At 54.0% G+C, this 13571-nt stretch overlaps 1 protein-coding gene across 6 annotated transcripts in view; it reads right to left on the reverse strand.

Annotated features, from left to right (window-relative positions):
- Nucleotides 1-1816: 1816 nt before the first annotated feature.
- The window catches only part of DGKD (diacylglycerol kinase delta), a 108414-nt gene continuing 96659 nt past the window's right edge, over nucleotides 1817-13571 (reverse strand). For all 6 annotated transcript variants that reach the window (XM_037063477.1, XM_037063478.1, XM_037063480.1 and 3 more), the window contains 4 exons: nucleotides 13297-13416; nucleotides 6127-6244; nucleotides 4794-4924; nucleotides 1817-4085 (listed from right to left, as the gene is read on the reverse strand). In XM_037063477.1, the coding sequence (XP_036919372.1) occupies nucleotides 3996-4085; nucleotides 4794-4924; nucleotides 6127-6244; nucleotides 13297-13416 (459 nt within the window). In that variant the 3' untranslated portion in view covers nucleotides 1817-3995. The remainder of the gene's footprint in view (nucleotides 4086-4793; nucleotides 4925-6126; nucleotides 6245-13296; nucleotides 13417-13571) is intronic.

The following is a 13571-nucleotide window of genomic DNA, read 5'->3' on the forward strand; positions in this document are numbered from 1 at the left end:
TTGGTGAAAATGAAAATGTCTTTATTTTACGGGAAAAAAGTAAGGGACTTTTTGGCTAACCCACTATTTCCCCCTAAGGGGACCTGAAACCCCTGAGGACTACAGCAGGTTAGTAGTCCCCGATGGTGGCTCTGAGCCCGTGAGACCTCCGCATGTCTCCCTTCCTGCTGTGGCCCAGACTGAGAACCGTCCGAGCAGCACTGGCAGGCGGGCCAGACAGCCTGCTCGGCTCTCTCTGTCATGGGGCTGACGTTTAAACAGCTTCGCAGAGCTTTGTAACTGTGCGGGAAGTGCACGTTATAAAGTGAAGAACAGAATTTGAAAAATCACAGTGATCGTTGTGAAGCCACTTTAAAAAGGCATTAAAAATCAACTGGTGTTTCAGCTCTCTCTGCCAGGGGCTGTCCTCTCCTCGCTCAGGGCCAGGTGGCATCTCCCAGCCTCCTTTTCAGCCAGGTGAGGCCAGGTCCTTCCGGTGAGTTTTCGTTCCCAGCCCTGCTGCCCCCCGCAGGCTCAGGAAACCTCTATGCGTTGCTCCAGGCCCCCACCCGACCCAGCAGGAAGGGGCGACCTGAGCCCCTTGGCCACACAGAGTCCCTCAGCACCTGACACAACAGCCCTGGGTTGTTCTGGGACAAACACACACCTTATTCTGTGGGAGCCGTGACACTGGGGGTCTCCTTGTTAAAGCAGCCTCGTCTGTACCAAGTCACGACCACCCACGTCACCAGACCAGACCCAGTGTGAAGTGCTCGGAGCACTTACCTGTATGCGAGGCAGATGGGTTCTCCGAAGGAAACGGCACCGTGACCCTGCAGTCACCCCACGCACAGACCCTCCCCTCTCAGGCTGGCAGCTGGCCTCCCTGGCAGGTGTGGAGGCTGGCGGCTGCCTGAGCCCACACCGCCCTCTCTGGGAGCCCGGGCTCCCGTGGCCCCCCCTGTTGTGTGGCCTGGGCCGCAGCACTCTAAGGCATGATGCGGGTGCCCAGCTGCCCCGTGACCCCACCTCCTCACGTGCTGATTGCACAACGTGGGGCAAATGGAGAGCCTCTGCACCGTGTCCTCACCTGTGGGGTGCAGATGCCCACCTGGGAGGCGTGGAGGGTTAGTACATTAACCACCTTATAAACGTGCTTGTCACCAGCACCACTGTTGGCCACTGTCAGCAAGGCCCCACCCCCTCCCATGACTCAGTCATGGGTATGTGACCCAATTCTAGACACTGAGAGACGTGAGGGGAGGTCCGCAAAGACCAGGGCTTCTGACAAGGTTCCTTTGATCTTAAAAAGGGACGCAGAAGCCCGGGCTGCCACAGCTCATTTGGCTGGAGTGTCGTCCTGTAAACAAAGGTTGTGAGTTTGGTCCTGGGTCAAGGCCCATACAAGGGCTGATGGATGTTTCTCCTCTCTCTCCTCCTTCCCCTCCCTCTAAAATCAATAAGCATGTCCTCAGGTGAGGATTGAAAAACAAGAGACACACAGAAAAGCCAACCACCTGCTCACACACACTTCACACTGGGCATGGTGAAGTTTGAATGTGATGCCCGGATTGGTGGCAGCCATCTGGTAGCCATGAGGCCCACTCCTGGGTGGCCACATGGGAGGAGGATGTACACCGGGGCGAAACTGGGCTCTGCTAAGCAGGGAAGGGGACGAAGAGCTGCCGGGGAGGCGACCTCCACATCCGAAGGACACAGCCCCCTGCACCCTGTCAGCCCGATTTTCAGTCCCGCAGTCCCCATCCTCACTCCTCATCCCAAGAAACTGGGGGTGACAATTAAAGTGACCTTGGAATGAGTAAACAGAGTAAACAGAGAGGAGGGTACTATGAGTAAACAGAGAGAGAAGGGCCACCAGCCTGCAGTTTTATACAGATTTAGGTTAGAATATTGGCTAAAATGATCTTCCCTTGGCAAGCGGCTGGGCTGAGGCTGCCAGGGACTAACCGGGAGGACCTCCTCTCTCCCGGGGCCCCCGCCTCCTCGCTGAGCTTCTCGCCTAGCAGATCCTAGAACCCACGCCCTAAGAACTACTGCAGCATTCTCTTTTACTTTTCAGCCACCACCAATTCAACTTATTTTTAGAGCAGCTGAGAAACACAATTCTGAGTCCAGTCTGGAAGGACGTGGTGACCAACACTTCATGTCGAAGCACGCAAATGAGGACAAGAGCCGACGGGGAGATCCAAAACGGGCCCGTTTTATTTACACGCGAACGCCTCTGAGCAGCCCCCCACACACCATGTGCACAGCGACACGGGGGACATTTGCTTCCACGGTGGGCACAGTATAAATTAGGGTCATAAATACGAGGGTGAGCCCCACCCGAGGGTACAAACCTTTCTCCAAGACTCTCCAGGGAGCCTTCCTCCCTCCGCCACGCTGACAGGACCACGAGGTGCCCCCACCCCCCGGACACAGCAGCAGTGCTGGGGCGGGCAGAGGGCAGCCCCGGCACAACAACAAAAACACCCCGAGGCAGGGGCGCCGCCCCTCACCAGTGCACTTCCATGCAAGTCACGTCCATTCCTTTTGCTTCTGACTTACGAGAATTAGAAAATGGCTTTTACGTAAACAGTGTGGCCTCAGTCACTGACAGCACACTGATGTTAAACACCACGCTTGACCCAAACTTCAGCCTCAGCCAAGGGCAGGTGCTGAGGCCCCAGGAGGCCCCAGGGCAGCTCCCCTGCACCTGCTCACAGAGCTCCAGCCTGTCCCATCCTGTCCCATCTGGAGGCCCTGGGGACCTCAGGGCCCAGGTGCCCCACCTCCAACAGGGCAACCTCCCTCTGGGACCCTGGGACCTCTCCTTAGAAGTTGGTGACTCCCGGGGGCCAGATTCTCTCTTCTCCACCTCCCCCACCTAAGACAGCTCTTCTGGTGGGAAAGGAGTCCCAGGCAAGGAGGGTCGAGTGTAGCTGCCTGGTCTCCCCTCCAGCAGGCAGCCAAGGGCACGTGCCCCGACACCACCCTGCCACACGTGGCCACCCAGAAGGACCACCCGTGGAAGCACCCGTGGACCAGAGGTGGGCACCCGGCCAGGCCCAAGGAGGGGACCCACCGGGGCACGGTGCGCAGAGGAGCTGATGGTGGGGGGTATCTGCAAAGCTAATGGCAGGTGAATGCTGTTCAGCTCTAAGTCCCCAGGAGGCCCTACGCAGTGGCACTGCACAGCGCCCTGAGGCTTCCTGCCCAGCCCCTCAGCTCTCCCCTTTGGGGTTCACCCAAGGGTTGGGGTGGGGTTACAGAACCCCCTTTCCAGGGTGGACAAATGCCCTGAGAGGCCTGGCTGACTCTGGAGGGGCAGCAAGGGGCACAGTCAAAGGCAGTGACAACTTGACGAGAGATGTGCCAACACCTCCAGGGACGCGGGGCTCTGAGGTTGGCCCAGGCTGCCCACTCATGGCCACTCTGCTGGGGCAGCAGCTTGTTGTCCAGCAGAATGGACACTCTGTCTCTGCAGCAATCCTGGTCCAGCGCAAACACAGCCTCTGTCCCAGGGAGGCCACCAGCCCCAGGCAGCACTCAGAGGCACCGCCTCCCCACACCTGTGGCTCAAGAAACACTGAGACTCGTGGGCGGTGCTCGCCAGCCCAGGAACGTGGCTGCCACTTTACCTGCTCCAGGAGGAGCAAGTCCCCTTTCCCTTCCCGTCAGACTGAAATGGGCAGGACTGGAGGTGCACACGGCACGCCATGGCAGGGCACACAGACAGGAGCCCAGGGGACAGCGGTGTCAGTCCAGCCAGGCCGTTTCTGCCGGGACGCCTGGGGGTAGAGGCACGGTTACCCGCATGCCGCCGGGCTGGGAAGCTGTGAGTCCAAAGGTAGCTGTGTTGGTGAGTCCCAGACCCCGGGGCTGGCCGGGCAGGGGGCTGAGAGGCTTCCTGTCCCGAGCGCAGGGCAAAGAAGTAGCACCATGAGAAGGGCCCCGGGCCACACGCTCACGCCCGCAGTCGCACGCATGGAGGACGCAGGCAGAGAGGGCGGAGGCTAGGCCTCGGCGGCCGGGGGGCCTCGGCTCAGCTCCTTGATGCCACACAGGATCCTCTTCACGTGGCCCACCTTCGTCACGCCAAGGTCCTGCAACGAGAGCAGAGCCCCCTGGTGCCAGGCAGAGCTGGGCCACCGGCCACAGACCACCCAGGACTCTGCACAAAAATGGGAGTGTGACGGTGATACCAGGTGGAAAGAAATGGTGGGAGAAATGACAAGCACGCAGACACAGCCTCCCGTGGTCCTGTCACTGACACCATCGAGGGGACACCCCACAACACAAAGACCACACACAGGCCAGTGGCAAGTGCCACCAGCCCCACCAAGCGCCAGTGCCCAGGACAGGGCCCAAAGACCGTACCACCTGAGGCAGGCACGGCACTGCCACTCCCCTCCCTCCCACTGAACGAGGGGAGGTGCCCACACTGTAGGCGCTGGACATGGGTGAGCAGGACTGCACTGGGGGGTCGCTATGAGCCCGGCAGCCACAGGTTGCCCTGGCTCTAACCACTTATATCGGCCAGCCGTGTGCCGGCTCCCTCACCAGAGCGCTCTTCGGGGACCCCACTCACTTTCCACCTGCACTGAGCAAAGTGAGGCCCCCCCCCCCGCATGTCTGCTCTGGCCTGGCCTGGCCTCGGACCTGGGTGGAGACATCACTGCCACCTGCCACCCACCACCCCAAGCCGTGCACAAGGACTGGGAACCCTGAAAAGAATCCTGGTGCTGGGACACGGCCAGGTCAGAGAGAAGGGACCGGGAAGGGACCGTGGGGAAGCCCGGGTGTGGAAGTACCTTGAGGTCCCTCCGCTCCAGGTGTAGGAGCTCAGAGCCCCGGATGTCGTGCCGGGTGAAGATGTCCTTATACTCACAGAGACTGAGGTGCTCCAGCCAGGCAGCGACCTCCTCTGTCCCCCAGAGGTGCACTGTCGGAGACGGAAAGCAGGAGCGCAGTGAGCCCCAGCACCCAGCGCCCAGCACCGGACAGGCAGCGGCCAGCACCCCAGACAGCCCAGGTGCCCCGCAGCAGCAGGCACCCCAGATGCCCCAGCAGCAGCACGCAGCCCGGAACACCCCAGCACCAGCACCCAGATGCCCCAGCAGCAGCACGCAGCCCGTGCCCCTGGAGGGCTCAGAGAGCCCCAGGCCCGAGGAAGGTGTGGGTCTGACTGCACAGCCCCAGCCAGCTCTACCCCGCCATCCAGAGCAGCCACTCTCCGCCTTTCTCCTTGCACGGCCCACAAGAAGGAATCACTAAAATTCTGCGGCACATCAAAACATGTATTGTTTGCTGATCCGAGAAGAAATGAGTATAGTTTCAACTCGTTCATGCCAGACGGCTACTGCCGTGCCAGCTGCTGTCGCCTGTCACCTGACACTCTAAGGGGAGAAGCCAGCGCCCCGGCCGAGCAGTGGGCCATGCACGTCTGCACATCGCGGCTGAAAATCGCTGCTCAGACAGTTCATCTCAGTCTGGGCCACAGCAGGAAGGGAGACATGCAGAGGTCTCACAGGCTCAGAGCCACCATCATTGACAGAAACCCAATTTCTCAACAAATGTGAGGAGAGGAAAAATCAAAGGGCGCTGCCCTGGCTTGTGCCATCACTGCCCAAATCCAGGCTGGGCCACCAGCACGGAGAGCACCACGGACAGCTGTCCTCAGGGCCAACCCTCCAGACGTAAATTTTAAGCTCCAATTTACTGACACAAAGGAAATGTCCTTTAGAGTCATTTGCTACTGACTTCACCACCCATGACAGCTGGTGGCCCAGGTTCCCAGAAGCGCAGGGGCCTTGATCAGTGGCGAATTGGCAGAGGGCAACCAGCAGCCCCTCCGAGGAAGCAGGCCTGAGCGTGAGCTCCATGTCTCTGTCCCGTCACCTCTGCTGTCCTCCCTACCTCACACCCCCAGGTCAGGGCAGGCAGGGGGCTGGTGGCCAGTCACCCACAGTCTGCACGGGAAACAAATTTGGGGCAGGGACCGACAACGGTCAGCACCCAGAGCAAGCCAGAAAGCAAGACGCCCTGAACAGGCTAAGGGGGCTGCAGGGAGAGCCTTGCAACCACAGGAGGAAATGGAGACGGGGAGTGCATGGTGGTGCACACAGCCAAGAGGAGGGCAGGTACCCGGTGCTCCCAGGCTGCTGTGGGCATCTCTGTTCTTGCTGTTCTTCTCCTTCTTGAACTTGGTCACCAGGCGGAACTTCCCACTGCGGCTGCGTTTGGCAAGATCCAAGGTCACATTCTGCAGTGCAAAGTGAGAGGCAGAGTCAGACCCAGCTCCCCAGGGCTCAGTCCCGCCTGGGTCAGAGAGGCCCGGGAAGATGCACTGTTCCCGATTCCCCTGTCCTCTCGGTTTTCCTTGTCTGATAGTCTGGTATTATTGTTGATTTTTAATGCCTGTTAAAAGTGGCTTCACAATGATCACTGTGTTTTTTCAAATTCTGTTTTTCACTTTATAATGTGCTCTTCCCGCAGTTACAAAGCTCTGCAAAACTGTTTAAACATCGGCCCCATGACAGAGAGAGCTGAACAGGCTGTCTGGCCCGCCTGCCAGTGCTGCATGGGCAGGCCCAGCCCGGAGGCGTCCCTCCCGCACACCCTGCCCAGGGCTGACTCCCCAAGGCAAAGTCTCAGAAGGACAGGAGCAGTATGGACTGGGACCACTGCACTCCAGGGGCCGGGCAGGGCCCACACTGCCCAGCACCCCTTACCTCGACTGTCCTGGGGTCGGAGGCCCCTCCTCTGTGCACACAGACTCCCGCGTGCAGGACCGCCTGCTGCGCCCCACTCTGTTCCAGGAATGCAGCTTCTTCCTGCCCGCAATGGGTGGGGACCCGCCCCAGGATGCTGCCCCCTTCATCCCCACACTGACCCACACAGTTCAACCTCACAGCTTCAGGGGACCGATGTCCCCTGAAGAAAAGCTCCAAAGGCATGTTTACTGGAATCGCACCGAACTGAGAGTTTGGAAATAACAAGCACCTTCACGCTGGGAATGTGCAGTGGGGACCACTCCAAACTCCCCACAATCCCCTCCCCCATTCGGGGTTGCCTTCATGGACCTCTTATCGCAGGCATTTTGTTTTCAAGTTTTCTACTACAAACGAGACCACTCACAAAAATCGTTTCTCACCAACCATTGTGAGTACTCAAGAAACTTATTTTTACAAATTGCTGATACTTGGCCAAATTGTCAGTCATCAATTCTAATACCAGCTGCTCTGTTCAACACCTTTAGCTCCTGGGCGACTGGCCCTGGCTCTGGTGAGACGACCAAGGGCTCCCTGTGGCGCTGAGGACGCGAGCAGGAGGCCCTCCGGCCCCAGCTCCCCACTTGCAGGCCTGAGGTTGTCCCTGGGTGAGCCCACCCCTCCCTTCCCCACACAGATGCCCCCCATCTACCGACAACCTGCCTGTAACCAGTGTTTGTGCAGGGGACAAAAATGGCCTTTTAATCCCTCTTTCCAGCTGGAATTCTTTTTTTTAAATATTTTTTATTTTTTTAGAAAGAGAAGAAAGAGAGAAAGAGAAACACGCATGTACAAGAGATAAATCAATCAGCTGCCTCTCGCACGCCCCCAAATGGGGACCTGGCCAGCAACCCTGGCATGGGCCCTGCCTGGGAACCAAACCCAAACTGGTGACCTTTTGGCTCGCAGGTCGGCACTCAATGCCCTGAGCCACACCAGCCAGGCTCGAATTCTTTTAAAATAGTTTTGTTCATCAAGTACTTGATTTAAAGAACTAATCTGTATGGATCTACTGATAACACTGGAGTACATTTATTTTGGAATAAATGTACTAGTTTTAAACATAAACTGTGGAAGTCTGGACACCTGTTCCCAATACCGAGCACACGCAACGTCACTTCACTGTACAGTCAGAAATGACACGGATGCTAAACTCTACACTTTTCCCCACAAGTTAAAAAGTGAACTGAGACAATGTCCATCTTTGTCCAGCTTTAGTAGTGCTTCTTACAATATGGAAATTACCTATTCCTTGACGTTTTTCCTTTGGAGGCAGTATTTAGATACTTTTTTCAAGTTATTCTGTGGCTTTTTTGAAAAATATCTTAAGATTTCAATTGGTGTAATTTAAACTTTTCCTAAAAAATCAAGTCTTGTCAATATTTTAAAATTTATTATTACTTCTTGGAATACAACTTGATTTATTTTCTTATGTTTCGTTGCCTTCCCTTTGTCACTGCATTTTGTTTATTTTTTGTCTGGTTATATTTGCCAGAGGGGGGTTTAACTTATTTCACCCACTGCCCTCATTTTCATGCAGGTAAACCCCCCCACCCCCGGGCTCCCTGGCCCCTTGTGCTTCACCCCCACACCCTCCCTCGCGTGGCGAGACTGAGCCAGAGCACGGCGTGGGCAGCAGCGCCGAGCGGTGAGGTGGTCAGCAGGGGAGGCACGGGGCCCAGTCCCGTTGGGGGACACAGGCTGCAATTTCTGCCCTGGGCTCCACCAGGTGGAGAGGTGGCCCAGCCCCTCCCTGTGCTGCCCAGGCCGCCTGCAGAGGGCTTCTGGTTCCGTAACTAAACCTGCTCTCAGGAGCGGCCCACCTGCCGTAGTTCCCACCTACCACCCCCCCTTCCCGCAAGGACTGAAACCCGCCGTCCCTCTAACCCACATCCTAGAAACCAGGACCCCTTCACACACGGCTCAGAGGTGCTATCGGATCAAACTCGTGGTCGTGTGTGTCTGTTTCTGCAGTGGCTGAGCGCTTGGTGATCTTTGTTTGGGAGACATTTTTCAGTTAAAGGCACTGGAGCCACAGTCCCTGTGACATGCACTTTCACTCCGAGACTGGACAGTCCCAGACAAACCCAGCTGCTGGTCACCCTGCCAGCAGGCGCCAGGCTGGGAGCCTCCCACTGTGGCAGCGCTGATCTGCCCGTGCAGAATGTCCTGGCCCTGCACCCACCTGCCACAGAGACCATGTGGAGGGAGAGGCCAACCCGAGGGCGGGGCGGGGCGGGGCGGGGCTTCTTCCCATCAGACTGTCAGCGGGTTTCCCAAAAGAGACCTCACAGGCAAGAAGGGGCTGGAAAGAAGTATTCCAAGTCATGAAATCCAAAGACCTACAGCCAAGATTGCTCTATCCAGAAAAGCTTTCATTTAGAATGGAAGGGCAGATAAAGTGCTTCTCAGATAAGGTCAAGTTTAAGGAGTTCATCATCACCAAGCCCTTATTACATGAAATGTTAAAGGGACTTATCTAAGAAAAAGAAGATGAAAGATATGAACAGTGAAAGGACGGCAAACTTAGAGTTATTAACAACCACACCTAAAACAAAAGCAAACCAAGAGGACACCTAAAACAAGAGCGGAGCCACAGAAATGAAGATCACATGGAGGGTTAGCAACAGGGGATTGGGAGAAGGTACAGAGAGTAAGTAGCATAGATGGTGGGGAGAAAATAGGCAGAGGGCAAGAGTAGTGTGGGAAATGTAGAAGCTAAAGAACTTACATGGACATGAACTAAAGCGGAGAATGTGGGTGGGAGGGTGTGTGCAGGGGGGAAACGGGACAACTGTAATGGCATAATCAATAAAATATATTTTTTAAAAGTTTCTAAACTCTTCCTCTCAGTTTCTGTACTGATGACAACTTTCCTAACGTCAGCAGAGCTAGTCTAGAAGGTGATCATATTTTGAAAGTGTCCTGTGGGCATGTTCCCACTTTACAGAGTGTGCGATCCTCTCTACAGAGAAAGGAGGAGTGACGTGTGTGAAAATGCCACACACACTCGCTCTCGACTCCCCTCTGTCCGGACGCGGCGACGCGGTCTGTTTGATCTGATCAGTGGGACCCGCAGTGCGGGCTCACACCCAGCTGCGTCTCACCACTTCATCTCAAGAAGTGTCTGCTTCCCATATCTGTGCATACGAATTAAAATGGGGGGATTGCTAAAAGAACAGCCAGTGAGTATATACTCCCAGACTANGAATGGAAGGACAGATAAAGTGCTTCTCAGATAAGATCAAATTCAAGAAGTTCATCATCACCAAGCCCTTATTACATGAAATGTTAAAGGGACTTATCTAAGAAAAAGAAGATGAAAGATATGAACAGTGAAAGGACAGAAAACTCACAGTTATTAACAACCACACCTAAAACAAAAGCAAACCAAGAGGACAGCTAGATCAGGAGTGGAACCATAGAAATGAAGAACGCATGGAGGGGAGTGGAAGAGAAGGGGGGAGAAGGCACAGAAAATAGCATAGACAGTAGGTAGAAAATAGATAGGGGGAGGGCAAGAATAATAGGGGAAATAGAGAATCTAAAGAACTTGAGACACGTGGTTATAAACTAGGGGGTATGCAGGGTGGAGGGGAATGAAGGGGGGAATAGAACAACTGTAATGGTATAATCAATAAAATATATTTAAAAAAATAAAACATTCAAATTTTTATTTAAAAAAAAGACAATGGAAGGGCCAATAAAGCACTTCTCAGATAAGGTTAAGTTCAAGGAGTTCATCACCACCAAGCCCTTATTATATGAAATGTTAAAGGGACTTATCTAAGAAAAAGAAGATGAAAAATATGAACAGTAAAGGACAGCAAACTTAGAGTTATTCACAACCACACCTAAAACAAAAGCAAACTAAGCGGACACCTAAAACAAGAGCGGAGCCACAGAAATGAAGATCACATGGAGGGTTAGCAACAGGGGAGTGGGAGAAGGTACAGAGAGTAAGTAGCATAGACGGTGGGGAGAAAATAGGCAGAGGGCAAGAGAAGTGTGGGAAATGTAGAAGCTAAAGAACTTACATGGACATGAACTAAAGCAGAGAATGTGGGTGGGAGGGTGTGTGCAGGGGGGAAACGGGACAACTGTAATGGCATAATCAATAAAATATATTTTTTAAAAGTTTCTAAACTCTTCCTCTCAGTTTCTGTACTGATGACAACTTTCCTAACGTCAGCAGAGCTAGTCTAGAAGGTGATCATATTTTGAAAGTGTCCTGTGGGCATGTTCCCACTTTACAGAGTGTGCGATCCTCTCTACAGAGAAAGGAGGAGTGACGTGTGTGAAAATGCCACACACACTCGCTCTCGACTCCCCTCTGTCCGGACGCGGCGACGCGGTCTGTTTGATCTGATCAGTGGGACCGGCAGTGCGGGCTCACACCCAGCTGCGTCTCACCACTTCATCTCAAGAAGTGTCTGCTTCCCATATCTGTGCATACGAATTAAAATGGGGGGATTGCTAAAAGAACAGCCAGTGAGTATATACTCCCAGACTAGTAGAGGGCACGGAGAACTGGGTGGGAAGAAGCAGGGCCTCATGAAAAAGGAGAAAATAAAAAACAGAAAAAGTGGGACAAACAGAAAGCACAAAATCTAACAGAAATATATCTAAATATATCAGTAATCACAGATAATACAAATAAATGAAAAGAGACTGAACTCTCCAGCAAAAACAGAGGACCAGGCTGGGGAAAAACCCAGTGTTTAGTGATACTCGGTTAGGAGAGACCCTCCAAATAAGGTTTGAACGTTAAAACCTGAAGAAGAACACACCGGACAGTGGGCCCGAATGAAAAGGAGCAAGAGAAGGTCTTCACACAAGGATGAGCCCGCGTGCACCCAGTCACACAGCCTCCAAATGCCGAAGCCAAGGCACACAGAGTCACCGAGACCGACCGAGACATCTGTGTCCGGGCAGAATCCAACAGTAATCAATAGATCAAGACAAAAACACAAATTTTATGAAGTTCTTATGTTTTACCAATATAAAGTGATCGCTTTGATTATGTATTACTCTAGCTTTGCAATTCTGTTTTTATGTTAACATTGTTATTCTGGAATTTCCTTACTGTGTTTTCTTAAAATTGTTTATTTTTAATCTTTCTGCACCCTAAGTTTCTATCGGGGGTATGGGAGAGAAAATCGGGCTCTGTGACCAGTATATGGTCAGGTTTCTTTTTTGACACAGTCTGAGAACAGTGCGCTGCTAAGGGTGCAGTCTGTGTCATCCCGTGTCTTACTTTTCTGTTACTAGCTACACACTAGATTCCGAACTGTCTTTCATAATATATTTTGGTTTTGTCCTTTATACTGGTTTGGAAAGATGAAATCTCTTTCATTCTACTGGAAATTATCTTTAAGTTTTAAAAAAACTGCCTGACTCTACATTTCCCAAATTATCGAAGCCAAGAACTTGGTTTTGACCTTCTTCGCCCTCACAGGAGGAATTTAATGTGCCTTCACTCCTCTGTCCGAGTTCTCGTCCTGACCTACCAGCACCGTCCCCTTCATGAACTTTGATGATTTAATCTGGGACCACCCAGCTATGCTACGTTACACCTGTTGCATGTTTTGTATGCTGTCATTTGAGTACTTTCCTTTTCCTTGAAGATTATATCTATAACTATTTAACCAACTGCAACAAGCGTAGCCTGTCCTTACCCCAAAATAGCCTTGTTCTTAGGTTGCTGAGTCCTGCTGCCTGACTGGGAGGCCTGAGTGCATTTCCAAGCAGGGTGTGTCCACAAACATCCGTGAGCTCAGAGAAGGGCTCGCCAGGCTGCTGCCGAGCCCGCCCCTGCCCCCTCGCCCTGCGGCTGCAAGCAGGTGGAACTAGCCACACTGGCAGCAGGCAGGGTGCCCAGCGTCCAGCGTCCAGCGTCCAGGCACCCTATGGGATGGGCACCCTGAGCGGAACTTGTCTCCTGGCCCACTCCGTTCCCTATCTCCAAAAGTCTAGGGTTCGCCTTTGTCCAGACGCTGCCCACGAAAACTGCCCGTCCAACAAGCCCCTCGCCAGGGCTCTTCCTGCCGACACCCCTGCTGTCTGAGGGGACTGCACCCCAGGGCACAGTGCGCCCAGGGTCCTGTCTGCCCAGCCCTGTGGCAAGTTGGGAGGTCTTCAAATGCATGTGAAAGAAAAGTGAGGGTGTGAGCCAAGCACACCAACTCTGTCCCTGTCAAAACAAACTTCTAGGAAGCTGCTGTTTAACTGACCAACGCATCTCCCCAGTTGGGCAAACAGTGGGGCGGCACAGCCTGCCTTCTGCCTAGTTCCTGGGCAGCCATGCAGTTCCACTTCCAAGGGCATTCTATGCCCAGGCATCAGGGTCAGTCCTGATACTAGCTCCTTCTTTCTGCCAGTCTCTCTCCATGCCTTGAAGGCATTTTACTTAAGAAGTCTCGAGAAGCCACATCAGGGGCTGCAAGACTGACACCATGTTAACCCTGAGGCCACACAGGGCACACTGAATACAGGAACCCAAGGGACAGCCACTGCACCCAGCAGTGCCCCATGGCCCACACACCTCTTCATCACTGGGCTCCACGAGCTGGCACAGCCAGGGGGTGTCCGTCAGCTTCCTGAGCTGTTGGTCCATCTCAGCGAGAGCAGCCCCGAGCCGCTCCTTTTGGGGGGGGTCCAACTGCTGCTCCCACAGGGAGGAAAGGGAGACATAGCTGGTTATTAGCTGTGAGGAGCTGGGACCACAGCCAAGTCCCCAGGTGCTGGGGTCCACTGGGAGAGTTCTTATGAAGACTCCTGGAAACTGAGTCACAGAGCACTGGCTAAGGGGTCAAACTC

The sequence above is a fragment of the Sturnira hondurensis genome, unplaced genomic scaffold, assembly GCF_014824575.4.
Source record: "Sturnira hondurensis isolate 20B ecotype Veracruz unplaced genomic scaffold, ASM1482457v3 Scaffold0014615, whole genome shotgun sequence".
Taxonomy (NCBI): Eukaryota; Metazoa; Chordata; class Mammalia; order Chiroptera; family Phyllostomidae; genus Sturnira; species Sturnira hondurensis.